Source organism: Anomalospiza imberbis, chromosome 6 (assembly GCF_031753505.1).
Source record: "Anomalospiza imberbis isolate Cuckoo-Finch-1a 21T00152 chromosome 6, ASM3175350v1, whole genome shotgun sequence".
Taxonomy (NCBI): Eukaryota; Metazoa; Chordata; class Aves; order Passeriformes; family Viduidae; genus Anomalospiza; species Anomalospiza imberbis.
In genome coordinates this window covers 26,530,979-26,558,935 of record NC_089686.1, presented here as the reverse complement: position 1 = coordinate 26,558,935, position 27,957 = coordinate 26,530,979, and the positions used below count along the sequence as shown (strand labels likewise).

The window sequence follows — 27,957 nt, the reverse complement described above, 5'->3', positions numbered from 1 at the left end:
AAACTTCCGTAGTTCATTTCTAGCATTTGGGATTATGGAGTAGTTCTTCTCTGACTTAATGGTTCAGCCTTTTTCACTATCACATACAGGGAGAAAACTAATGGTGTGAATAATTTGATTGAAAGTGTTGCAGTCCAAAAATATTTGTTTTAAATGTATTCTTTCTGAATTATTTTTGTAATGTTCTGCTTTGTTATTTCCTTTCTTTGTTTTCTTTTTCTAGGCTGAAGTTCAGCTATGCTATCTGGAAGCACAAAGAGATGCTGTTGAGCAGATGTCCTTAAAACTGTACAGTGAGCAGTACAACAGTAGTAGCAAGCGAAAGGAAGAGTTTGCTGATATGTCAAAAGTTCACACAGTGGGAAGTAATGGGTAGGGAACTATTCTTTTTGTTGTTTTATTCTCACTGATCTGTTTTGTTTTTTTTTTTACACGATATACTTTTTCTTACTACTGGTTAAGCAGGACTTTTTTTCCTAGGCCAAGAGGCAGGGAAAAACTGTTTCTGTTGCTCTTTTTATTTTTTTAAATATATGGATGCAAAAAAAGAGGGTTCTAGATAATTTATCCAAATGACGGTTTGTTCATAGGAACGCCTAATATTATCTAATAGTAAACTGTTACCTGGATTTAAAAAAAAAATTGTGTCCTTTTTCTTTAGGCTTTTCTCCTCCAGCAGCTTTATATTATTTGATTTCTTAAAGTCTTCGAAGGAAGAATCTTGATAGTGAAATCGTGTCTTTGCAAGACCACTATAATCATTGTTCTCCTAGTGACTAAGAAATATGAATATGAAGGCATTCAATTGTAATTCAAACATACAGGTTTTTGTACTTCAAGAAAGCATTTATTTTAACTGTTTTCCCTTTTCTAGACTGTTTTTCCTTTGCTTGTTTTTTTCTTTTAATTAATGTTAGCACACATATACACGTGTATATCATATATAAAAGTGTGCTTTCTAAAGCATTCTTTCTTAATATTTTGAACATATTAATCACTGGAATATGCTAAAATGTGTTCTTGCTTCCCTCTCTTTTTCACAATCAAGGAAACATGTAGTTCTGGAAGAAGACTTTTTCTTTAAGGTCTTCTGAAAACCAAATCTTCTAACCACTAGTGCCCCAAAATGAACACAGAAAAACCTACCTGTGGGGTCATAACAGTGTAGGCCAAAAGCAAGTCAAAGGACCCAAGTAGTGCTCATTGTTTGGGGGTGGCCTCATCCGGATAGAAGTTTCCTTGTAACTGGCAAGTACTTTTGCCTGCAGTTTGCTAAGCAAGAAAAGTAATTGACGAAGGTGTTCATGAGTTCTTTATCTCCAGAACTCCCCTTTCCAATTGTTAACTCAATTGGAAACACAGTTTTATTAAATTACCAACTGTAAAGATAAATGAGCCTTGTAAACATCCCCTCTTATTATACGGAAAGATGGCTGTTTTAGAAAAGTTGATGTGGGCTAATTATGTAGGATTACTGAGATCTTGATTACATATGCAGAAATCTGTCAGATTCTCAAACATGCCAGTGCAGCTAGTGCCAAACGTAAAAATAATTTGTTCAGAATTTGTGTGTATATGTATATAAATGTACACTGAGGGCTACACGTTCAAAACCAGCTTCTAATTTTGCAGCCATCACTGAATGTGAGCAAGGCTTAAGGTTGGAATATTGAGGAGGATGTAAGACACATCAACAGACAGTTTTCCTGAAGGGAGGGGATGTAACGCTTTATGCTTCACAGAGAAATCCAGTTTGTAACTCAACGTACCATATGTGATAATCAAATGTTTCTTAAAAGCACTTATTTTCACTTTTAATTATATGCTTTGAACTGGAAATGGTCATCTGCTAGTATTTCAAACCTTTTTAGTGCTGTGGCTGCCTTTCTGGGCCCGTAAGGCCATCTCAAGCCTTAGAGGCTCAACAGTGGCTTAAGGAGCCAAAGGGCTGGAATCAGACCAGAATTATACCACTTATTCAGCCATTGTAGAAACTAGTGGGGACTAAATTCAACTGGAAAACTTTTAGTTAAACCCATCTGAGATGCTGTGTTGAAAAAATTGAAATTCCTTTCAGCTATTTAAAAATATAATTGATGCAACATTTCCTTACTGCATAAAAACCATGGACAGAAACTCCACAGTAGCATGACCTAACTAGAGACAGAGATCTCTACAGAGAAGGGGCTATTTGCACAAATTAGTGTATCTGTCCATTTGCTGTTGTGGAAGTCTGACCTAGGAAAAAGGAGACTGTCCACAGAGAGAACAAGAGCTATTTTAAATGAAGAATTTTTTATATGACGTGTGTGTGTGTGTAGGAGATTTGGGAGATGACTTTGAGCAGGAAGTAGCTAAACTGAGGTAGGGTAGTATTTGCAGAATAGCGTGATTCTAGTGGGTGTGTAAGGAACTGGAGATTTCCTGCAAAATGGTAATCTTGTTAAACCAGCAATAGAGAAGGTTTTCATATATAAGCATGAAAATGGCCAAAGTGACAAAGGAAGAGGAAAGAATGAGTATCCACTGCAGAAGAACACCAGCTAGCCAGGAGGTAAGAGGTACCTGAGAGTAGTTTAGGGCAGGTGTAAAATGTTTAGGGCAGGTGCAAATTGGACTGGAAATACTGTATCCCCTCCCAACTGGAGATGAGTGCATTCAGGTCCTATTGGGAGATGTGGACAGCACTATTGTACAGCATGAAAGCCAGATCCTAAGATCCTGTCATCAGTGGGTATTGGGCCTTCATGCATGAGACTTTGAAAGAAATGCATTAGAGAGGGCTTTAAGTATGTGCCGAACATAGGGAAGTTTTAAAACTGTTAAAGTGATGACTCTGAATTCTCCTATATCTCCCTAATAAAAACATGTGAAAAGAGTTCCATAAAATTATGACCCAGAAACTTGAAGGGACATTTTGCCTGGCTGAATTTTTTGGTAGGTGTAACAGTGTATTTACAGTACTTCTAAATGCCATGTGAGATATGCCATCAAAGAAATACTAAAAACTGGAAGTGCATGTTAAACATGGGGAAAAAGGCTGATGGAAATAGCTTCACATTCCTTTTTATTTATTAATGCCACAGATGAACTGGTTTTCTCATGAGAAAGGTGCTCATGAATTTTCATTCAAAATAATAAATTGGTGTCCACATTTTAAGAAATATGTTTAGGGTTCAAGGGATTAGACATGCAACTCTGCATATCTGATTCCTGGTTTACCAAGACAAAATATATTTTCTAATGTAATTTTAGTTATTACATAGCTAATGGTTTTAGCTTATTAACCAACAAACTTCATCAAGGAAGCAGTTTTTACCTGCCCTTTAACTAATATTATAGCATTTTTGTTGGCAATGTTTGGGTACTTTTAATAGAGGATTTTTTTTCTTTTTCAATAAAGAGATGAACTAATTTATTCCTATTTTACTGTTTGGTGGATTCATGTAATCAACCAAAATTGGATCTTTTCTATGATAATTGCATCTTTGACACCCATCAGTATTTCAGAAGTCATGCTTTCCCTGGTTCTGCCTGTGGCAATATAAAAGAAAGATCTGCTAAGCTCAGGAAAAGTAGATTCTGAATAAAAATGAAATATTAAATATACCCCAGAAGTACTGACAGATATGTTTCAATCTTAACGTCTTTCTAGTCCTACAATTTCTTGATTTTTCTGAATATCTTTTTAGTGGCTTAGTAACTTGCATCCTCTTCCAAACAGTAATTTAATAGTAATCACTAAACTCATTCATTTAGATGCAAGACATTAATTTTTTAAAAATCTGTTTTTAAAATATATATCAGAGATATTTTAAAACCATTGAAAGTATTGCAAACATATTTACAAAAGATTGATGGTGCTCTGTAGGCTGACTTCTCTATCTTCAGGCTCAAGCAAATAACTGACATAGACAGTTGCTTAAAAAAGCTCCTAGATGACTTGACTTTACTTCATAAAACAAAAAAAAACTCAACAAAAATCAAAACAAAAAGACCAAAAAAAAAAAAAACCCAACCCCCCCCAGAACAAAAACCAAAAAAATATCCCCAACCAACCAAAAAAAAAAAAGAGAATAAGTACATTATATAAACTATGGGGAAGAAAACCAAATCTCTTTTGTCTTGTATCCTTTCCTGGGCTTTTTCCAGTGAATCCTGTTTCTCTCACTCTTGGTTTTGCATTGAGTTCCTGTTTAGAACATTATTTTTAAATCAAAATATTCAGCTGTTTACTAGTGCTTATCCATTTTTTTTAAAGGTCAAAGAAAAGTGTGTTTCTGTTTTTCTAAGGGATTGGTTCATTTCAATACAAATAAATGGACCAATTAGGACTGTAGGTAAAATATGGATCTTTAGACACAAAGCAGATGTTTGGATCCACCGTGTCTCTTGCCTATTAAAGAGAAATCCAAGTCCACCTCCTAATGCATTTTCCAAAGGCATCCCATGCCACTCTCTACGCAGGCTTTGTTTCATATCATCTTCATATATTAATTTAGGATTTTCACTAGTACAAACCATCCAAGTCAACTGAATCTGTACCAATTTTCAGGTTATGAAATCTAACATCTTCTGTTATAGAACATATGTTTTAATAACTGCCTGTCAGTTTTATGTCTTTGAATAATACTGGGAAAAGATGGAAGAGAAGAAAAGGAGCAGTAGGTACTGAAGATGCAGAATGGTAATACTGCTTTCTGAGGAAGGGATGAAGATTCAGTAACACTGCCAAATATACAATTCAAAATGGAGTTTAGTTTTCTTTTAGTTTCCAAATGATATCTGAGTTAAATAACTCCTGAAACAGGAAAAAAGCCCTGAAATCCAAGTGAGACATATTTCAATAATAGTAATCTGACCTTTTCTGCTTGCTCTTCTTTCTTTATGGTAACACTGCTTACCTTCTCAGGGCAGCAGCAATTTTAAGTAAGTGCACCTCATAGGTTATTGAGTAAAAGTATACTAAGTACAGTGGATTAAACTAGAGGGTTACTTCAGAAGCAGGAATCAGTGCTTGTGCATTATACAATACTTTCTTTGTTGTCAATTCATTGAAAATAGTACCACAGAAGGCAAATGCTTTCTTCTCTCTTGCCTGCTTTCTTGAGCAAAGACAGTTCTACTTGTCACAACTTTATCTGTAAGCTTTCAAAATTACCATACATGTGGTACTCTAATTAGTAACAAATAAAACTGCAATAGTACTAATGACATTAAAAGCGTGTTGAGTTTATTGTTTCTCTGTTGAAACACTACTCAATTTTTTAATGGAGTTGTTAAAAAAGTTCTTAATAATTGGAGAAATTAGCTTTAGTGGAACATGCTATTCTTTGATCAGTATGGGAGTTTTTTGATACTACTGTCAAGGCTTTTGTTAGTTCCAATTTTGCAAATTTGAAGATCCCTTTTCAAGAGGTATCTATTTGACGAATGTGCAGTTTTTCAGCATGTACTTTCTGTCTTGTATCACAGTGTTTTAGAAGAATCTATGCTTTACTTATTCACTAGGCTTTCAATAGAGAATCACATTAATCCTTTTAAGCTCCTTATTCTAATGATTTATTTTGTTGAAAACCGTAGTGATCCTCCTTTGAATTTTAATGATTGCTGGCTATTCAAGGATTCATTGTTTTGACTTCCTGTCCTTACCTTTGTTTCTTACATGTCTGTGGGGAACACCTGTCTAATACTGTATCTGGCCTTAGTTCTCACTGGCTTACCATATTCACTCAAGCCTATCTTAAGGCGTTAAGTTGAAATGCTAGCTACTCATCCATGAAAATAAATGTAGGATATTTACAAAGATAGGCAGATAGACAGCAGAGGGATGGCTGAATGGACTGAGTAATTTTTTGATGTAAATGTTATTTTCATTTGAATTATATCAAGGTGATTGTTGCAAAATTTGCTCAATATAAAGCCAGCACTGTAAAAATAATTAAACAACACCTATAGGGGATTTATATTTCAAAATTTTTGAAGCAAATGCAGTATGCCAACAGTTGTCAGGATTTGGCATCAGCTGCTGAATTTAGGTCATGGCACTGGCTTAAATTGGATTTCAGTTTTCATTTTCATCCACACTGTATAAATACAGAATGTCTCTTTAGAAATATAACTTGAAACATCATGAGTTTTCAAGAATATATTATTCTAATACAAGATTTTAACAACTACACAGTATTTATGCATAATACATTTTGTTCCTTATCTACAGCCTTTTGGACTTTGATTCAGAATACCAGGAGCTCTGGGATTGGCTGATTGACATGGAATCCATTGTGATGGACAGCCATGACCTGATGATGTCAGAGGAGCAGCAGCAGCATCTTTACAAGGTTAGCACTACCGTTACTGCCTTTACCTAGCTATAGAAGATCTGATTAGCTTGACAAGTCTTTCTCTCACAGGATATCGCTGCGTTCATTGTGTGTATCATGGTGTCTATTAGAATTCCCTTCCCTGTCCCCAACCTCATTTCCATCCCCTGTGCACTGACAGGCTGCACCGACATCATAATTGCAAGAAAGTTCCCTTTATCACATTCTATTTGGTGTAATTCTATAGAAGGACAAAGATTTGTCTTCAAGATGAATAGAAATAAATGAAACTGCATTAATAAATAGACTGAAACAAAATGAAGGAAAAAAATGAAATGGGAACTTTTAACAAAATGTGTTTTGATTGGAGCTTTCAGCTGGATTTTTATCCACCTTTCAGACCTCATCTGGGAAGAAAGACATTTGCCTTGATTTTGGTTTGCTGCTGCCAGGATACAGGACTCTTCCAATTTAATTTTTATTAGTTATACATAAAGTAGACATTGTCATGTTAAGTCTTCACACTTGGTTGTGATTTGAGCAACATGATTTTGAACTTGTAGGGTGAAGCTTTAGGGTCTAATTCTAGCATATATATATGTACATATGTGTGTATATATATCTATGCATGTATGCATATGTACATACATGCATACAGACACATATGGTTTCTTTTATTTGCCATAGCAGCCTTAACCCAAAAGATTTATCATTTCTTTTAGATAGATAATACTTGTAAGAACTTCCTCAAAATGTGTGACTTGATCCTTAAATTGATACAGGCTTCACTGTGTGTCTGATGAGCTATGGGTCTGAAGGGTGGGGGTGTGGGGGAAGGAGGGGCTTTCGACAGAAATATCAGGCTGCAGTAAATCTTCCTCATTTAGGCAATTTTTATTGGAGTAATTCTGACAGTTGTCATCCTTGAATTGCTTTGAGCATATGGCATATTTCAAAGACCAGATTGTGAATCATAAAAAATAAAATTAATAACTAACCACAGAATCAGCAACACTATAATGACAAGAAACAACTACCCTCTAGCTTTTTTTTATTTCTTATCAAATAAATGGTACATTCAAGGTCAAATAGAAGTTGTTCTCTTTCTTCTATGATTGCATGATTTGATAATTTCTTAAATACAATGATTTGATTCTATTCCATGCTTTGGCATCCTATTTTCTTGATAGTCTCCTTGAATTTTATTCTTTCTTACTTTAGTTAACCTATTAAAATACCCAGTAAGAAAGGTTTGTCATGTGAGTTAAAATATGTTTATAAATGCAAATATAGTTTGGATCCAAACTATTTTAATCTGTGAGTTTCATTCACTGGCCTCCATTTCTTGCTTTGACAATTATTTTTTATTTTTGTTATTGTCTTTTTCCTAACACTGTAAGTACTTCATCAGACTTAATCACATATTAACAGACCTGGCCTTGGCCAGGCTTAGAAATAAACGATGTCAGAAATGAGTAAAGATTTTCTTGTGACTCTAAAATAAGGTGCTTTGGTAGTTAGTGCCTGTCTCTTTAAGGCCAGCTTGTACCATGACTAATTTAACTGCTACTTTTAGTCCTATTGTAAAAAAAAAAAAAAATTATAAACATAAATTTTAAGGTAACAATCCATCCATCAATATGAGAAGGAACAAAGATTAAGCAGCCAGTTCGAGTATTTTAGATCCTATTTAGTATATTTCCCTTTCTTATTTCTGAGTGTAACCCCTAAGAATAATTATAGATGGTAAGGCTGAGATAATAGTGCATGATGAGAAGAGTAAAAAAGGGCAACAATTTAATAATATGTGCAGTATAATATGGTGGGAAAATGGGTAATATTATATATGCAAAATGGGAATAGTTTCTTAATATTATGAAATTCTGAACCATGATAGGCATGACACTTCTGAAAGCAGAAAGTTTGTTTGACAGAGTAGCTGAGTCTGCAGCCTGTGCAGCAGAGACAAACCAGCACTGATTCCAAAGAACAGGCAGCTTATTTGTCCTGCAATTTCTGCTATGAGGTCACAAGCTACTGTACCAGATTTGAGCCCCCATCTCAAAACTCTTTATTTGGTACTTGGTGACTACAAAACCACTTGAAGAAAGGTAGGAGTAGACTCCTTGCCCTCCTGCAGTGAATATTCACTGCATTTACCTTTCTAGTAAGAGCAGCAAGCAGATTTTTAAGGACGGAATAAAAGCCTTAACTAGAGATGTGGGGTTTGCATAAGAGAGGACTGAGAAGCGTCCACAAAGCAGGAGGAAAAAAAACAAAACAAAACAAAAAAACAGCAAACCACCAACACGACAATGATCAACCTCTCAAAGTGTTGAAAGCCCGATCATTTCAGACATTTAAAAGTAGACAAAGGATAACATTAGCTAATGGAATTGAGGGAACAATTCTGCATTAGCAAAGCAAAGATCAGATAAATCACCAGCCTCTTTACCATCCCTAATTTTAGAGATTTTGTGACAATGAATCGTGTCCTCAAAAAGACTATTAATAGTTTTATAAAACTAGCCTAGTAAACCTCTCTTGTAATCAGCGGTGACACCCATTTTATTCGGAGGCTTTTTTTGAGTCGTGAATGGTCGAGTGCTCGTGAGCACTGCCTGCACTTCCCAGAGAGCGCAGCCGTTCTGGTCTGCAGGGACGAGAAAGCCAGGCAGCTATTATTACCAGAGCTCCTCAGTGATGTGGGGTGTTATGAAAACACAGGTTTTGCTCTGGTTTCTCTTTATCAATTACAGCTTCAAATGTGAACCTGCTAATTGCACTCTCTGCATTTTCGTGGATTTTCCTAAAACCACAGACCTCTCTTCTCAGTTGCTGAGCTGACAAGTAATTGCAGCTCAGAGCCAGCTCAGCAAGCAGCCCCTGCCAGGGAACCTGCTGTGGTGTCACTATTACCAACAGTAATCATTGCCCCTAAGGAGTCTATGAATGGGAAGGAGCAATGATGAAACAGGTAATTCAGAAGGGGCAAGCATACATTAAAGCAGCATAACACAATATATAAATGCTAATATTGTATATAGGAAAATGAAATATATTTTCATGGTTAGAGTATTTTTACAGTATCTATTTTCAGGTGCAATATACTCTTAAGTCAACTCTAAGCTTTTTTATATTTTTTCCTAATATTCCAGGAACTTCATAGTTTTTTACTAGGATCCCTATTATCTCTCTTTAACTAGGTTTTATTTTGCCCTTATAATAGGAACAACAAATCCATATTTTTTGTAATTCTGAATATGAATATACTACTTTCTCTAGACTTCCTAGATTTCAGTTCATAGATTTAAAAGAAAAGAGAATATAGGTTTAAATGATTTCTGCTTTATAGCCCTAGACTAGCTAATGATTTTGAAAATCAGTTAGTGTTTGATAAAATGGCAGTAACAGAATTACTTGATGACAGTTTATTTTTCCTCTAATGCTTTATCTATTAATTAAGAAAAAACTAAAAGAAACATTTCCATGTTTTGGATTCTTACTTCTTTGTACTTCTATAACAGCTCAGTTTGATGCCAAATGTATCATGTTTATTTCATTTTAATCTACTGCATGTGAGCTGATCTTATAAGCTCTAAGTACACAGAACTTGCATTGACTTCAGCTGTATTCATATGCTGTTACTGGAGGATCAAACCCAAAGAATTTAAACTCTGCTAATTAGCCCTTTAGTAGGAACTTGAGCGATTCTGTACCTTGAATGTTCAAAAATGAAGCAAATCAGTATTTACAAGAACTGTCAAGATTAGAAGTAAGTATACTAGCAGAAAAGTTAATGATAATTCTTTCCATTTTCCTTTGACGATTAATTGCAAAACCTAATTGTGTTAGATTAAAACCCTATTCAAATAAGTACAGTATGATTGTTAGAATCGTTAGTATGTTCAGAACAAAATTAACCATTTCAAAATATCAAATAAAATAATTTTTTTTTTCTGATTACAAGCAGTGTATGGTGGTTGTAATGCAAGCTGTATAAGCCATAAGTCTTTTACTAGTAATTCTTCAGCAACGATTTATGATAGATGGGGAAAAGATCCGTATGTAGTAGTGCAAAGACTTTGAAAGCATTTAGTTAGTACAGGTTTTGAACAGGTTAACTGCTGAGCTCTTTCATCAAGGGGAAGTGGTCCACTGTATTAAATAACACAAAAGTGTACATCAAAAACTAAGGATATATTTCAAAAAAAGTTGAGGGGAAAAAAATCTCCCAGCAGTTTTTGTTTCCCTGCTGGAAGCTCTATCCCTGCTTGGAAGGTGCAGTTAATTTCCTCCTCTGGGTGTGCTGCTGCTCCATTGTGCCTTTCTCGCTGGCTCAGTGTGCTGTGGCCCGGAGTGGATCAAACAAACCGTGGTGAAAGTTTCCCTCATTTGCATCACTTCTAGACAGCCCTGTCGTACTCTTTGCTGACAGGAAATCACTGTCTTTGTCACCTTTTTTCAGTGATCTCCTTTTGGCAGAGATTGGCCATGTGACCAGGATTAATCACAACAACAGTTCTGGCTCAGAACTCAATGACATGTTTTCCTCAGCACTTCAATAATGGTGTAGAGGAGTCAGTAGGAAATGACTACATTAATTTCAGAGTGAAAAGATAATTAACACTTAAGGACTAGTGCTATAACCTATGGAGCTATTATTCAAATTAAAACTAATTTATTGCAAACTTGTGAAAAAAAAAAAAACCCAAAAAACTGTTCTTAAATACAACTGTTAAAACAATCTTGCAAGAGTCCCTGCGTTTAAAAAGAAGCACAAACTATATTTAACATGGTAATATAAATACATAAAGACTTCAACATTTGAAACTGGAGGCTAAAGTATGTAAAGTGCTTACTTAGATGATATGAATAGGATACTGGCAAACAAAAGCAGCAGTGTGCTCCTAGAATGCTGTGCTTCAAGGAGTTTCCTTGGCAACAGAAATGCAGTTCCAAAAGTAGACAGAACTTTCCTCAGAAAACATACTATTAATAACAACCTTCCGGAACAACTTGGAACAATTTGACTACTTGGCAATAAAATGCCAAGTGTTCTGCAAATTAATCTAACACATAAGAGTTGTATGTTTCTCTTGCCCATAATTCTCCTGAACTGGGGGCCTGAGTTCTCTGCTGTTAGAGGATACAAATGTGCAAAGCAGTTCCAAATGCTGCGCAAACAGAGACAGCTTAAATAGCAGCAGCCTATAAGGATCAATTAATGTTCTTCGTATCATTTTAACTTGTAAACCAGATTAGTTTAATTGGATTACTTTGTTCCATTTAAAGCAAGTTCCATGTACCTACTGGAGCTGCATTGCTGTTCAATCTTTATTTCAAGTAGATTTTCCATATAAAGAAAACTTATTAAAAGATTAACAGCCTGCAGAGTGATATATTTGGACAATATGCTTAGGGGATTGGTTATAAACTATAACATGTGAAGATATTTGCTCCTAAACTGCATATTCTGCACAGTCCAGGATGCTTTCTGTCTGTCCGGTAACCCATCAGTGCCTGCATGGAGCTGCTAAAACAGTCAGTCAGAAGAAAATGATGGTTGTCAGTTCAGAGGAAGCTCTCAGCACACTTCAGGATTGAGTCCCTTGTCTGGAGTAACTACAAATCTGCTATGCATGCAGTATTTTTAGGCATGTCATCATTTCTGCATGAGCCAAAAGAATAAACTAATTTCAGTTTTGCCTTGCCAATAGGAATCATTAGGATTCCACTAAAGGCCATGAGTTTACAAGACAGGAAAGGTAGGCTGTGCTAGTACCTCGACTTTTCCTGAATTCTGAGCTCTAAAGGTTAAAAGTAATCAATATCTAATTGTGCAGCCTGATAATAAGTAATAACCATGATGTTAAAATCTAAATGACTGCAGATAGTGCTTAGGTGTGTTGACCCATTTGGAAGGGCTTTTTAATTGCAATCAGAATAGTCATTATAGTTTGCTAATCAACTTTTAGGCTACCTTGCAAAAATCACCACCTTTATGAAAAATTACTTTAATCCTATTAGCAAATTATGTCCCAAAGTGAAAGCTTTTATTTTATGTGACAAAGTATAAGTTAAAAAAAAAAAAGGAAGGATTGCTCTGCTAAATAATGTCCATAGAGATACTCATTAACAATAGCATTTTTATTACTTAGATAATAGTATGTCTGTACTTATATCTACATACATGGATTGATACATGTCTCAATGGAAGTTGATCTTTGCTTCTTACACTGTAATATGTTTTTAACTGTCGTGTATTTTAAAATGACTTTGCACAAAACTGGCTTCAGTTACTGTTCTTCACAAAGTTCAGTAAATTTCATGGGCTGGGCTGGATTTTTTTCCCCCAGCAGATTAAGAATCTCTATGACTTTCTACACTAGGTAGGGAAATCATGTTTTGTATGAGAGATCTCAAAAATTCATGATATACCAAGTAGCAGTAAAAGTCTGACTGCTATTGCAATGTTAACTAACTGAGCTGAGGACCTGACACAGCAAAGTTTCCCACTCTCTTTTTACAAGGGGTGATGAAATTGGTTACATTTTTCTGCACAAGTATTTTCACTTCAGTTGCACTGGGGAACAGAGTAAAAATTCCTTTGTGACCCATCCTATAACAACTAGTTCATTCTTCAGTGGTTTCTATGTTCATGTAATAGGATTAAATTTCTTGCTAATTCTGGCAAATTTTGTATTTTTCAAAGCAGAAAATATAAATATTGTTGAGAAAATTCTTACTTAAAGCAGAGAAATGTTAAGTTTTAATGTCTTATATAATTACAGTAGGAAAATACTGATTGCCACATCTACAGAATTAAAACATTTAGAAATGGAATACAAAAAGAATGTGAAAAATATTTCTACATTTTCTTGGTTGCTTTCACAATGTATTTCAAATGTAAACATACATTTTTACAGACAGTGTTGTAACTTCTGCAGAGCAGACTCTCTGTATTTCTGCAAGAAGTGGCTTCATGCATTTCCCAAGAGTAAGTGCGTTTCTCCCACTTCTTCCCAGCATGATGTTGACGATGAACTTCATATTGTAGCAATGCAGTATTTACTGAGCTTGTAGTGAAAACCAGCACAGCTTTTTGGAGATTAAAGCAGCGTGTCTAGAATGAAAGAGGCATTTAACTTCAAACAAAAGTAAATGTGTACCACATAGCTGTCATCACCATTCCTTACTACAGCTGCAGAATATGGACAATTTACAGTCATCACGTCAAGCATCTTAGTCAACTCCACATGCGCTGTTTGTGCCCTTGCTGCTATAAAATAGCAAGATAAGGTCCTAAGCAGAGTGACCTTAAAGCTGCCTTCCACTGGACTCTCCAGTTAATATATTGAAATAAGATAAAATGAGGAATGTTAATAACACAATGACAACATGATTTTTGAAGTTGTGTGTGGACATGATACTGGTTTGTTTTAGCAGCTTGGTGTATCCATCTGTTTTAAAGCAGTGAAGATAAAAATATCATGAGCAAAAATTATAGGTGGCAATAGTATTATTACTCTATTCCTCAGGTTAGTTGCCAATTTTTAATGCAATTCCCTATTTTTCCACATCACAGTCCAGGAGAAAATATAAATTTTTTTAAACTCATAAAGACTACATGGATTTATCCATGTTGTTTTGCTTCATAAACATAATACAGGAACTACTATTTTCTTTCCAAATTACTTCTCATCCGTATACCTCAAAAATAATCAATACTGTAATATTTCTTTCATAAAAATAAACAAAAAACAAATGACCACAGAATAGCTTTTTGGCAGGTTTTCTATATGAAATCCAAATTCACTAAATCTCCATAAACTTTCAGTGGCAATATATACAATGAATTTATGTCTAAATGATAAAAAATAAGTTGCAGTGAAGTGTACCAGTTTATAATCTCCTGAATTTTTATTTGTATACATATTGTATTTTTATTTTATAAATGTACATGATAGACTGTATTTATATATTGAAAATATGTAAAATATCAATATAAATTATTTATGTGTATATATTTGAAACCTTTTTACATACTTAAGGTTGGGTGATATTTTTACTTTGTGCATATACACTTTTAATATATTGTACTAAAAATAGCTACAGCATTTTGTCCAAATTTCTCCTTCTAACAAGGTAAAATAAGAATCACTGTAATTTAATTCATAATTTTTGCAGTTGTGGCTGCATCGGGTCCAGTGGAGACTTAGGGCAGGCTGTGGCCAGCTCCTGTGGCCAGTGTGAAATACTTGTGGTTGTGTTGTGGTTGTGGGTGCTGTTGTATTGAAGAAATCATGGTTGCTATAGAATCCCAGAGATCATGAAACTGTAAATGTCAAACTTGGCTCTATGAAGAGATGCTTTTGGGGGGAAAGAGCTGTAGAGACCTTCACATCCTGTTGTTCTGGAACAACAGGTGCTATTACAGATGTGAAAGACATGTGCCAGCTGTGTCACAAGCTGCAGGGAAAACTGTGGAGAGGTTGTCATTTCCCCAGTAATACACTGGGACAAGTAGTATGTGAAGACTAGTTTAACTACTATGGGAGCAAAGTAGACCAGCCTCTATCATGAGGACTTTTCTCTGAGGGGTAATTCAGAGCAGAAGCTTGTTGAGTACTCTGAAATATTTTCAGTAAAACCCTTTTCTCTCTTACCTCTTTCTCCACTGTTTGGATAAAGAGGCTATGAAGATCAAACTTTCTACATTTACCACTCACTCATTCTGATATCATAAAAAGAGGGTACTTTTTGTACCACTGTATAATGCTTATGCAATACTCCAGTTTGAAACTCACTTGTGATACAACCAGATTTTGGCAGACATTGCACTGGAGTTTGATTATCTCTGCTTTACCCATTGCTTTTTCTCAAAAAGAGATATATAATTTTTCTGGTGGTTACCTTTTAAAGCTGAACATATATTAAGACTAACATGCTTATTTTTTGATGGCCTTCATCCAGACATGTTCTACTGTGTCTACTACTTAGGTGGAAGAACAATCATTCCTAAGAACTCCAAGCTTGTTATCATGTGTTCAAAGATAATTAAACACCATCAGAGGTCAGAAGAGGACAGTCATGTGATGACATTTTGTTGCCTAAAAAATTTCATTGCTGTTATTTTGGTTTTTAAGCAAGAGTATATAATTTTTAGCCTCTAAGAAGAACTGGTCAGAGGGATACAAATAATGAAAAGTAAATTAAAAGCTATAAAAAGTTTTCTTAACCAAAACCAGAAACAAAAAAAAGAAGCTATGGTAAGGTGCCAGGAACTAGAGCAACCATGTGTAAATGTAGACATGAAACATTTCTTAATTGTATCTCTTTGCCAGGATCACTTGTGAAATACACAGTTCCCATTCAGAGGGAAGACATTAGGTAAAACCAATCTAATATATGTCTCCAAGCAGTGGGAGAACTATCCGGAGAAGTGCCAGAACAGAAAGAGCAGAACACACACGTAGATGTAAGTTGAAAGAACCCATGAAGTAGGGCAGATGCAGACTGGCTGAAAATGTTGGCATTTCAGTGCAACATATGTAGTGTAACAGGCAACAGAAAAAGTAGAAATAAAAATGTTCTTGACAAAAAAGAGGCAGACAGCCAGATTGAATATCACAGTTACCTTTGAAATTAAAATATAGTGTCTAAAACCATTGAGAATTTAAGGTTTTAATGAAGAAGTAGACATCTGTAATGTGGCTTAAACAAATCTAAAGATTCTCAGTGTTCTAGCAATGCAGAAGGCTGCCAGGCATACAATTGCTATATTTGCAACTACGCTATTAGATCAATGACTAATTTGATACCAGCTGGATTATAGAGTCAGCTGCAGAGCAACACTGATAAGGAGCAAAATTAGACTGGAAAGATGCAACCAAGCACTGCAGATGGGCAATGAAATCATGATGAAACCAGTGAATAAGTGCAGTCAATCAACAAACAACCCCTGAAATAAGAGATGCCATCTCTTAAAGTTTACTACAGTTTTTTTAGAAGAATTCTACTCACCCAAGCTCTGGTTTCATTTGAAAGACAATAATCAAAGCTGTACCTTAAAGAAATAGGAAAGTCACTGTGATTGCTCCCTGGCATTCCAGCTGAATATAACATATCTGAAGAAGATGAGCACTTACATATAAAATTGAAAATCCCTCAGATCACTCTAGAGAGAAGCAAAAGGGAATTCTGTTAGTCTAGTAAAACTGCTGGAAAATGCAATGTGGCAAAGACAAGACCCTGACCCAACAGAATGTAATGGATAAAACATTTGCTAATGGTCAGAAAATCCTGGTGTAAACTGATTCCAAAATACTTTCACAAAATGCCAAAAACATGGGATATTTTACAATGGCTTTTTCAGGACAACAGTGATCACCGTGGTGTCAAAAACATGTTTTGGAACAGTGATCTGAAAGAACAGCAGAGCCATTGTTCTGTTGTGTATTTTGTCAGGTATCTGTAGGCTTTTATGCTCATCAATTAGAGTTTCTAGGGGTATTCTAGTGTAACATGGACCTGACACTCTTCCTGTAGTGAGTAGCTGTTGTCAGTCTAAGCATAGGAAACAGAAATGTCAAAGAGGAGGCAATCCATAAACAATCCTTAAATGGAACCTGGACAGGAATATTAATCTAAATGCAGAAAACATGAAAGAATGTGAGTAATTTGTGGGGGCCATATGTTGATTTTTGAAGGACTTGTCTTCTGGCCAGGAGAAAGTAGGAGTACCCCAGGAAAACAAGGAGAGAAGCTGATGGAGAATTCATTCATGATATCATTCTTTAACAGACACAAACACTTTTATAATTTTTTGCACACTTGGCAAAAGCCTATGGATTTTTGCTATGGTCAGTAAAAAGTGATGAATAAAAAGGGTTAATGACCAAGAGAAAATAAAAAAAGAGGAGGAGCAGAGAAGAGGGGTGGGCAATGCAGCAAGATACTACTCATTTAATAGTACAATTATTTGAAGGAACTGGGCATTAGGAGAATCTTCTGATTATACAGAGCTCCTTTAGCAGTTCCTCTATAATTTTTCCTGGCACCATAGCAGAAGTAGTGAATGAGTGTGGGATAAATTGGAATTAAAGTGGATTCCTTCCAACTGAGACCCTCAGAGAGCTTTGATATCTAAAATCAGTGAAACTAGAAATTTCTGTCTTGCCTAGAAGCAACAGCACAACTTCTCCCTTCTCATGCACATTGCATTTGTCTTCCAGGAGAACTAATTCCCCATGAGTTACCTGGTGGGCAATAGCTCACCTTTAAGAGACCACCAGCTGCCTTCAGCTGCAGGCAGACCCACATCCCACCTGGTTTTTTTAATCAATTCAAGTGCTGAATTTATTTCTATAAATCAATGATCAATACTAAGTCCTCCATAAAATTAGATTAACATAGTCAGGAATTTATCATAGATGCAAATAGAGCAGAATATAGCTATTTAAAGAAGCATGTTTTCATTTAGTTCAGTTGTGCACATATATATATATATATGTATATATGTATATATATGTGTTTTGTCTAACAGCACAAATGCTAAATAAATGAGCTTTGCTATTCCTGGCACATTTCAAAGTTACTCAGAGTATTAAATATTGAGCAATAAAATATGCATTTCATGGAAACATTTCTGTTTGGTTCATATTAATTAAATTCAAGTCTTCCTGTGTGAAGCCAGATTAAAAGAGACGTTGAATATTGCTGTCCAATTGCAACAAGCAACAGCAAGCATTGCCTGTTTTAGGGAGTATATGGGAGGAGTTTTTTGCATCTCTTCTAAAAGCTGTGCATGCCACAAGCTGTATCTTGACTGAAGAACAGGGTATTCTCTCTGTGAATTAATCATTTTCATAGACAATGCTTTTTACTGCCATGGTAGGAAATCTTGCCTTTGGTGCTGAGGTATGCTCTAATGGTAGCTGAAATATTCTGATTTGCCCCTCTATGCTTAAATAGTGAGGAAAAATATTTCCTGTATTTTACCCAAGTGAATTCATGCCAGAAAATTAATCTTCTACCATTTTCCTGTTTCCTTCCCTTCAAGTCAGTCACCAGAAATATACTACTATAATAACTTGCACACCATTCAAAAACTGTTTTGTTTATTGGTGCCTAAATGTGTCATGAACAACTCTGCACTGTCCAAACAGGGAGATCCAGAGTGATGGGAGATCTGATGCTCCAGGCTTGTGGTTTTGTTAAAATCAGCATAGACCATTTGGATCATACATATGATATTTTTGTGAATTTGATGTAGAGGTCTTGTAAGGAAAGGCTTTTCTTCTGATATTTATGGTTTTATAAGGCTAAAAATAGCACGGAACACGTACCTTTGCCAGTCACATGCATTCTACATTGCACTCTTGTGCTCTCTAAATTCTTCCCTTCAGGAGCATATGGTCCATTTTCCAGGTTCTTGAGGAGCTGCTGTATCTTTGAATTCTTTTTGTAGCTATGCCTTTTAGCTTACTGACTTAACTTGCCATGGCCAAAATTTGTTATCCTGTTGCTGCAGATTTTAACACCAGCAGATTCTGATTGAGTAAATCTCAAAACCAGGCACTTTCCCATGTTTTGATTTCTAGTTGTCACGTCATCCAGAAGCTGAGGATCTTTCTGAAATTGAAATTAACTCATCTGTTCAGGCATTTCTGCAACTTGTCAGTCCTTATATTTCACATGCCCTGCTTTTGTGAGTCTGAATGTACAGTGTGGTCAGTATATTGACTGTGTCCTTGCTTTGTATGGTTATATTTGGATCCAGACCCATGGGCACAGTAGTCTTAGTTCCTAGATCTTTCTAAGGAGTGATGCCAGCCAACATATTTTTGTTTAGCCTGTGTTCCCAGGGAAGCTACTCACAAACAATTTAGGATTTTCATATCCAGTCTCCTCTAGTCATTCCTGAGGAGCTGACTGGTACAGTGTGACAGATGACCTTTCATGGAACCTTACTTTATAAAGTGGTGTGTAAAAGCCTGAGAACATAGCTACTGTGTGTTTTTAACACAAGAGAACATTACTTCATCAATTGGTGGATTGGTAGAGTCACTCAAGTGGTGACCACTTTTGGAAAACCTAAAATAAGATGAAGAATCATTCCCTCTTATATATACATTTACATTAGTTCCAATAGTCTTTAGTTAATGGGATTTATGCACTTCTTTTATGTTTAACTCTTCTTTGTATGATACTCTAATTATTAGATTAAAATTGCTAATTGGCTGATTTGGCCAGCAGGTGGCTTACTACACTGTGCTGTCAGCATGTGCACTCACGTCCTGAGAAGGGTCTGCAGTAATGTTTATTAGGATTTCTGATGATAAGTGGTGTTATTCCATGAGAGCAAATGTCGCATTTGTACTCTGAATGTGGTCTTTTTTGTGGTACCAATCAAGTGTAAATGTATTGATACTAGTGGGACTTTTTCAGGCCTATGAAATGTTGGAAAATTAAAAACAAATATAATGTCCCTAAAGACTTTTGCATGGTTTAAATATTTGAAGTATTTTCTTAAGAGCTTAAGAGTTTTACCAAAGGACAGTTAAATCCTGCTTCTTCCATTTCTTTCACACTTTATTAAAGGAGCATAGAATAAAATCAATACAATGGCAATTCTTCTAACATCAGTACCAAATGCCAATCACCAATGAGCTGTAAAAATTAACTTTAATAGGGTTAATATAGTGCTAGTGTAGTAATTTAATGTACAAAGGCTCTAAGGCCTGTTCTAAAATATGTATTCATTATTTCAGTTTCTTTGGACTTCAGTTCTATAGCAACATATTATACCTCTAGCAAAATAGTAAACAAAATGGCCTAAAGTAGTTGACTTAGGCATAGATTTGAAAAAAGGTAACAGTAGTGTTAAGAATGTGGAGTATTCAACAAGACATACTTTTTTATTTTTAGAATTAGTAATTATGAAATGATTGTTAAGATAGGAAATACAACCATTAAACCTAGAAGTGAGATCACTTTATTCGTATCACTGAAGTGCAGATATCATTGACCAAGGTTCTGTCACCATAAAAATCAGTCACATATTTTGCTGATATTCTCAATAGAACATATTCCTTAAAATTTTTGAAAACCAGAGAATATGCAATGGAATCTTGTTCTTTATCTATCCTCCCTTCAAATTTGTTTTCTTACATTTTTCCATCTTTGTTTGGGACGACTAAATTCCCTACACATATTCCCATAACAAACATCTATTAAAGAGACAGCAGTTAAAGTGGAAGACATCAATACATATTACTGTAAGCATATATTTTTTTTTTAATGGCCACAGATCTTTTCAATTTGTATTTGAACAGCCAGGCAGCTATCGTGACATGCATAGTTACCAGAACAGGCTTTCCACAAAGCAGGACCAGAATCCCTTGAGAGAATGCCAGAAAGACAAAAGTTCATGTCTTTCCTAGAGCTCACTATAGCTGAAGTACATTCAAAATATTCTAAATTTGCTTTGTATTATATTACTTCTCTACTGGTTTTGTGTCCTGGTATTTCCTGCTGCTGCAGTCCTTTGAAGCATTTTTTCCCCCTCTCAGATATATGCATATCTTTTCCCATTTTCAAGACATGTCCTGTTTCATCTTAAGTAGAATTCAGACATAAAAATAGCAATAACTTACAAGTCTCTATAACCACCGACATTGCAAGTGTTACATAGATTTGAATATCGATGCTATAGCCACCAGTTTATCAGTTTGTTTAGAGCACAGAGATTAGCATTTCAGTGAGACAACATAAGTCATCATGAACTTGTGGTGGTTTTTTTCTGAAATCAATTTCTACAGTTTTGTTGCTGTATCTTTACAGAACTCTTTTCTTAAAAAATTGCCTTAAGACAGATTCGATTATTATGCAGGCATTATGCTGTTCATTACAAAATGCTAAACACAAGGGACAGATTCCCTGGTCTGTCAAAATCACATTCAACTTGACAATTTCCAGAGTGAATCTAGAACAGTTGATAGTGCGCAGTAGAAAATACTCATGTTGTGGATGAAACTCTCATTGATTATTAGGCTTTCTGATGTTCAGTGGCATTATTCCATGAGAGCAAGTATGGCATTTGTACTCTGAACATGGTCTTTTTTGTCCTCAACTTCACCTGCTGCTATGTTCTTATTCTCCTGCTCCCTATTCTCCTTTCCAGCACAAGTAACATCAGTGCTGAAGTTAATCAGGAGAATCCAACAAGCATAAGCCAAAATCGAAGTACAGGCAACACTGTCCATAAGCACAAATTAAATCCACACTCATTGTTTTTCATTTATATCAGGGCCAAGTAATCAAAAATTTGCTTCCTAGGAAAAACCAAAGCACCTTAAGAATCTCCAAAATGTGTGTATTTGAGTTTACTAGCCTCTGCAAAAGTAGTTAATCTTCTCTATGTTATGGTTGTATAAATTGTAATCCCAGAAACACCAAGCAGAGATAACTCAAGATCAATGCAAGTCATCTGTTTTCATGTTTGATTCTTGTAGTAACTTCATGCTTTCACAGACATTCAAGTTATTGGCAACTGTATAAGAAGATAAAACATCTGGAAGTTAAAAGTAAGCAAATTCAACCTAGGAATGAGGCATACATTTTCTAACAGTGAAACAAGCTAGTTGATTATCATTTTACCATGGAATTCTATGAATTTACTATTATTTGTTGTTGCTGTGGGTTTTTAGTTGGGTAATAATTAGCATTGATTTTGTGATTGTAGAAGGTTGATTAATTGTTTTATTATATTATACTATATTATATTTTTTAAGAAACTTAGTAACTTTTATAGTTAGTCTGATATAGTTTTGACTTAATTGGTTCATTTATTTAAAAACTAATGTTTAATTAAATTATTTTTTGATAAATTTTTATAACACATTCTACATGTGTACAACAACTGGTGTAGTAAGTGAAGATAAGAATTGTTTTTTATTTTTTTTTTCTGATCTTCTCACAGCCTTCCCCAGGAAAATGACTGGGAAGGTCTGTGCCTGCTCTCTGTGGTCAGAGAGCTGCTGCTACAATTTGTGTCTTGAAGTCAGATGCAATAACAAAAGATTTTCGTCAAGCCAGAAATCTGAGAGCTTAATATAGGTAGAGATGATAAGATTAGGGTGCATTTTGTACAAGTGGGGAGGTTAGATTATGACAATTTTTGAACGTCAGGTCTGTGAATCAACCCAAGTTTTGTCAGAGAATATTTTGGCAGAATTCCATTAGAGATGAGAAGAAGCTTTCAGCTTTCATCATGCCAACAAAAAGCAGAGTTCACGTATAGCAGCACCATATATCCTTGAGAACAGACACCTGAAATGAGGGAAGTAGAAAGAAACAGAGGGATAAGTTTCTTTTATTTCTGTCTCGATAGTTGTTTAGTCACAAAATTAGTTCAGTGTCACTGCATTCTCATATTCTTTTAAAGAAGAACACTAACTATTAGTGTTAGTTCCTAAATATCACTGAGAATGTAAGAATGTGTAGAGCTGTGGTATTTTCTGCAGCGACTAAAATATACTGTAAGTGCTATAAGTATTTTTTTTCTTTTCAGTCTAGTGTGAAACAGAGTGTTAAGTAGTTATGAGCTCAGAAAACATATTTTCTTGGACAGAATAGTGGAGTGACTATTGGAAGACTTATGTTCCCATATTAGTGGCCTTCCCTCCCTGGGGCTGTACATAGTGTCCATCTGTACCTCAGTTTCCCATTATAAATCAAAAATAATAATATTTCTCTATCTCACGTGACTGCTGCTAGTCTGCAGTTCTCTGAAACATAGCAAGCTTAAGCCTGTAAAAGGCTGCATTAGGCATACCCTTGCTGGTGGCCATTTGAAAGAGGCTAAGTGTCTCTCCTAGGCACAGCAGCTGCTGGAGATACAGAGAAACACTTTCAGCATGTCCTGCATTTTGTTTCCAGCATTCCTACACAGACTTGAAGTCCATAGTCACATCTCATTCCATCATATCAAAGTATAACAGGGGCATATTTCTGCTTGTGGTGGTGTACAAGCACACTTCACATGCTTCTTGGAAGATACAGGGGTCTTAGAGAGCAAGCCCAATGCCTCATGCAGGTAGCCAGAGGCAGGATTTTTTTATCTTTTTCTCTTTTCCCATTATATGTGTGATAGTTCCTCTCATATTTATTGCTTCAGTTTTGTCTGTCTTAAATTATTTAAAATATTAAAATATTATTACATTCAGAAACTCCATTTTTACAAATGAACTCAGAGTCTAATTTTCTAAGCCTCTGGAGGTTAAAAAAAATCGTACAATTTATCATTTATATTAGCTTTTAGAAACAATGGCTACAGTGATAGAGTTTTTTAAATATTATTCAGCAAATGTAGTGGTGTTGTTAATGTTCTAGAATTGAAATATATCTTGGAAAAAGTTCTATCACCTTCAGGATTGTCTGGTTTTTACTGAGGAAACATAACATTTTCCTGTTTTGATCACCAATGAAGAAGATGGAAAGCCTCTATGTTAAATACTCACAGGTCTCTCATGGTGTTATCAGTCTCAGGTATTCTGAAGAGGTCTAGTCCTTAGTTCTTGCTGTTCAGTCATCTTAGTTGTTTGTTAGTTTGTTTATGGGACTATTGAACTTCCTATTGATAAGGCCAAAAATGATCACTGCTATAGCCTTTGCTATCAAAGCTGTTAATAACATAAAAAATGAAATATTTTATTTTAATTTAAAATACTCCAGTGACATTTGTGAGGTGTACAACTTCTTGCCAACTCTTCTAATTTAAACATTATCTGTTTGAGGAAAACATATGTTAGAAATTTTTAATTCAGTGATAGGAAAGACAGTAATGAAATATGCATGTATGAATTTTGTATTGCATAAGTTTCCTCTTTCTTGAAATATGATTAAAAGCCAAACATCTGGATTATGTTTAAAAAGCTTGAATTTCCAGTTTTCAGAGAGATTCAATCTATTTTGACATTGTACACTTAGCCTTAACATTTTCAGCATGCTGTTAACATTACTTGATATTGTAAAAAAAAAAAAAAATTCAGGTTTAAACAAAGTTGGACTTCTCCTATTGCTAAAAATGTTTTCTGAAATAGCTTTTTCTGCAGCATTCACACAGCCATACTTTAGGCTGTGTCAGCAGTTCTGTTATATATTTGCTCTTGAGAGCAGTTTGTATTTGATCATAAAAATAACATTCCAAATTGAGAATATTTTTTTCTTTTGTACAAAAGTACTATGTTTTTTCCTAGAATAATATTAGAAATGAAATCCTGAGTTCCTAACATCTTATAAAATTCTTCTATAATGAGATTATTTCATTGTAAGTACTGATAAGGTCGGGGGCGGGGGTAGGGTGCCAAATTTCTCCTTTTGTTTTAGTAACATTAATGTGTACTGGAAAAGAGAATCACTATTTTTGCTGTGTCTCCTGAAAAGTTCAGAGTATGGCTCTCTGCAATGATCATAAGCAGTTAACTATAAGACTTACTTTTTAATGTGTTTTGCAATAGTTTTGATATCACTGAAGTGGTATAGCTGTAACAGGAATTACAGCATGTGCCTGTGTTTTAGATAATGGAGATATTTTAGCATCTTCTCATGGACCTGGTGCATGTCCCACCTTTGACATTATAAGGACAAGGGACAACACTAGGTACATTATAAGGAAAAAAATCAAACAGCACATTGTAAAAACTATAGCTTTCACTTTATCTGATACATTTAAGTACATATTAAGTACAGGTTGTACATTTAAAATACAAATAGCATTTTTCAGTATAACTGTAGGGCAAATTGAGAAATCTGCTGTCAACACCCTTTCCAATCAGCACTTGGATGGGCACTCAAATAGTTGTAAGTTCTGTTGTGTAGGAAAAAGTTCAATTACTTTAAAAATCATGTTGTTACTCTAGATACTACAGGTACTGGGAACTGAGATCCACATGTTCTGAGATTGGAGACTGAGCAAGCTAGATGGAGAGTTTTTCTGACCTTGACTTGAGGTTGCTCACCAGCCTGTGAAGACTGTAGGGCCGTTGTCACAGGCCACGGATGACTTTCTTTCCTCACAGTTGACAAGGTCTAGTTATTTGCATTACTAAAGCCACTGTGCCTGAAGCGGTGTGTGTACTGATCTTTGTGGAATTACCTGTGCCTTGGTGGAGACTGAGTTCTGCCTCTGTTGATCAGAGGAGATTCAAATTTCATTTGGATGTTTTTCCAGCTGGGATCCTCTTCTCCCATGAAAAAATATAGCAAATATATAAGCAATATAAAATATAGCAAATAGGTAAGATGAGGATCCAGAGATATTCTACCCCAAACACATCCCAGTAGTGTTGCTGGGAGAGCGAATAATTTATTTGTAGATTTTCAGTCAAGCTTCTCTCGTGGAAGGATATTACTCATCACCATTAGCAATCTAGCAGGGTAACAATGGAATAAGGACTTCAGAAGAGCCAGTCTCTGAAAGATAAATGCACAAGAACATCCATTTCAAAACAGAATGATGCCTGTAACGTACAGACTGACAATAGTAGGTGCATTTGGAATTAAATCTTTGTGTAGAGGAGTTCCAATTTTATGTTTCATGGATACTGCAACAGCAGGCACAGCTTAGCAGAAGAGAGGATAACAAGTTATAAATTATTTTCTTTGAATATCTCCAAAAAATCTCCATAATCTTACAATGTTGTATTTTAGTTTGTAAAAATGTAAATGTAATAGTGTATCAGTATGAGATTTCAAGAATATCCAGCCAAGGATGGAACTGCAACTACACCTTTTTGGTTTCCAGGCCAAACTTTTACTCCACCTTCAATTGCATTTTCTGCTCAATAATGGACTAGCTGTAGTAACACACCAGTATTCTGGAATCTCCCTTACTCTGTGGAGATTTTTTTCCCTTAAAAATATATAACTGAGCATTAACCCAACAGTATATTAATATACAATTAATATTAATTAATTAGTAACTATTAATTTCTAAGGAGCACCGTTTAAAAAAAATAATATCAATTCTCCAGGCAACTACATACATGTAAATTTAGCTAAATCAATGTCTAATATGTTAAGCATGTCTGTTGGTTGCATCTGTATTTGTCTGTGCCAGAAGTCCCACCTCTGGTGAAAGGTACGAAAACCAACTCAAAACCAACAGCATTGTTGCCATCAATGCAAGACCAATTGCAGAAATTCCTTCATAAAGCAAAGATCCCAGTAAAACACATAGTTTACAAGATTGATGGGTTGTTAAACATGAAGTGTACCAACTCTGTGGCCTTACCTGAAGTGCACTGTAACCTGTGCAGTGGCACCCTGTTCTAACATGTCTGCCAGGGTTTGCCTTTATTTGTAGGTGGGTGGCCAGCTTGGATCTAGCGGGCTCTTATGCACCTGGTACTGGATTACCTTCGCCATGTGAATTGAAATGACTGTATTTTGGCTATGTGTTCTCGGAATTTAATTATGTTTAAAAACTGGTTAATAGTATAGTAAATAACCGCTATTGCTACAAAATTGCATTCTGAAGGTAATGGGATTGAATTTCAACGCAAGTTGACACTCAATTACAATTTCCATATATCTAGTGAATAAGCCAGTTCTTGGCTGCTATATTAAGGTGGATGTCTTCCTGCTTAACTGAACACTGTGCAAGACAGGCCAAATGAATAATAAAGCCAAATCAAGGCTTAATATACCCACTCAAATTTTTATTGTTTGTATAAAGTAGTAAGCTTGCAGAACAAACTCAGGGATGTGGTTTAAAAAAATTTAAATAATAAATATTTGAACAAAATTCCGCTATATTTAGAGTAACGAAGCTAAAAAAAAAAGGAAAAAACCCAAAACAGCCAAGCCTTTTAAACTTCTTACTGAATTACTGCCATCAGCAAGTAGATCCATGGGGCTTGTTCGGCTAAAAGCCACAACAGACTTTGTAATGCAATGATGTAATCTTGGCTTTGTGTCATTTATATTCAACCTAAAAAAACAATTTTCCTGAATAGACAAGCTGACAACAATATTGTTCGGTGTTGGTTTTTATTTGGATTGTTTCCAAATGATTCATATGCCTCCACAGCAACACCCTATGCCTGCTTGAGTTTTTACTCTGAATTCTGAAGTTTCCCCTTTTTCCTCGCGTTTCATTTTGCTTTTAAAATCCCAGTTATGTTTGTGAAACTAACCAGCTCGGCCACAAAATTAGGATGTATCTTGCAGAGTGCATTCATTTTACTTTTTGCATATTTTTCCCGAGGTCATGTCAAGGTTAGTTTGAATTCCATCCTACATTAAGACTTCTTTCACAGCTATTTAGCTCTGCAGCCTGCGCCCCGCTGGGGTCTGCCCCTTGGGCACGTCAAAGCTTCAGACCTGACAAATCACACACAGATGAAGCTGTACAGTTTTTTAAACAGTTTCATCACTAACGTGAGTTTTTTTTGGGGTTGGGTTTTTTTTTTCCTTTACACTACAAATCTCCCATCCCCCGCCCCACCCCTCCACTGGAGTTTATTCTCTGAATTGCAATATCCTGAAGACTGATTTCCATATGGAAAATTCCCTTGCTCAGGCTAGTTGTAAAGTAGAAATGGCATTGTATAGTATGTGCCACTCA

The 27,957-nt window shown here is 35.4% G+C and overlaps 1 protein-coding gene across 6 annotated transcripts in view; it reads left to right on the top strand.

Moving 5' to 3' along the window:
- AKAP6 (A-kinase anchoring protein 6) overlaps positions 1-27,957 on the top strand; it is a 287,505-nt gene that overhangs the window by 204,163 nt on the left and 55,385 nt on the right. For all 6 annotated transcript variants that reach the window (XM_068192955.1, XM_068192958.1, XM_068192959.1 and 3 more), the window contains 2 exons: positions 224-372; positions 6,221-6,341. In XM_068192955.1, the coding sequence (XP_068049056.1) occupies positions 224-372; positions 6,221-6,341 (270 nt within the window). The remainder of the gene's footprint in view (positions 1-223; positions 373-6,220; positions 6,342-27,957) is intronic.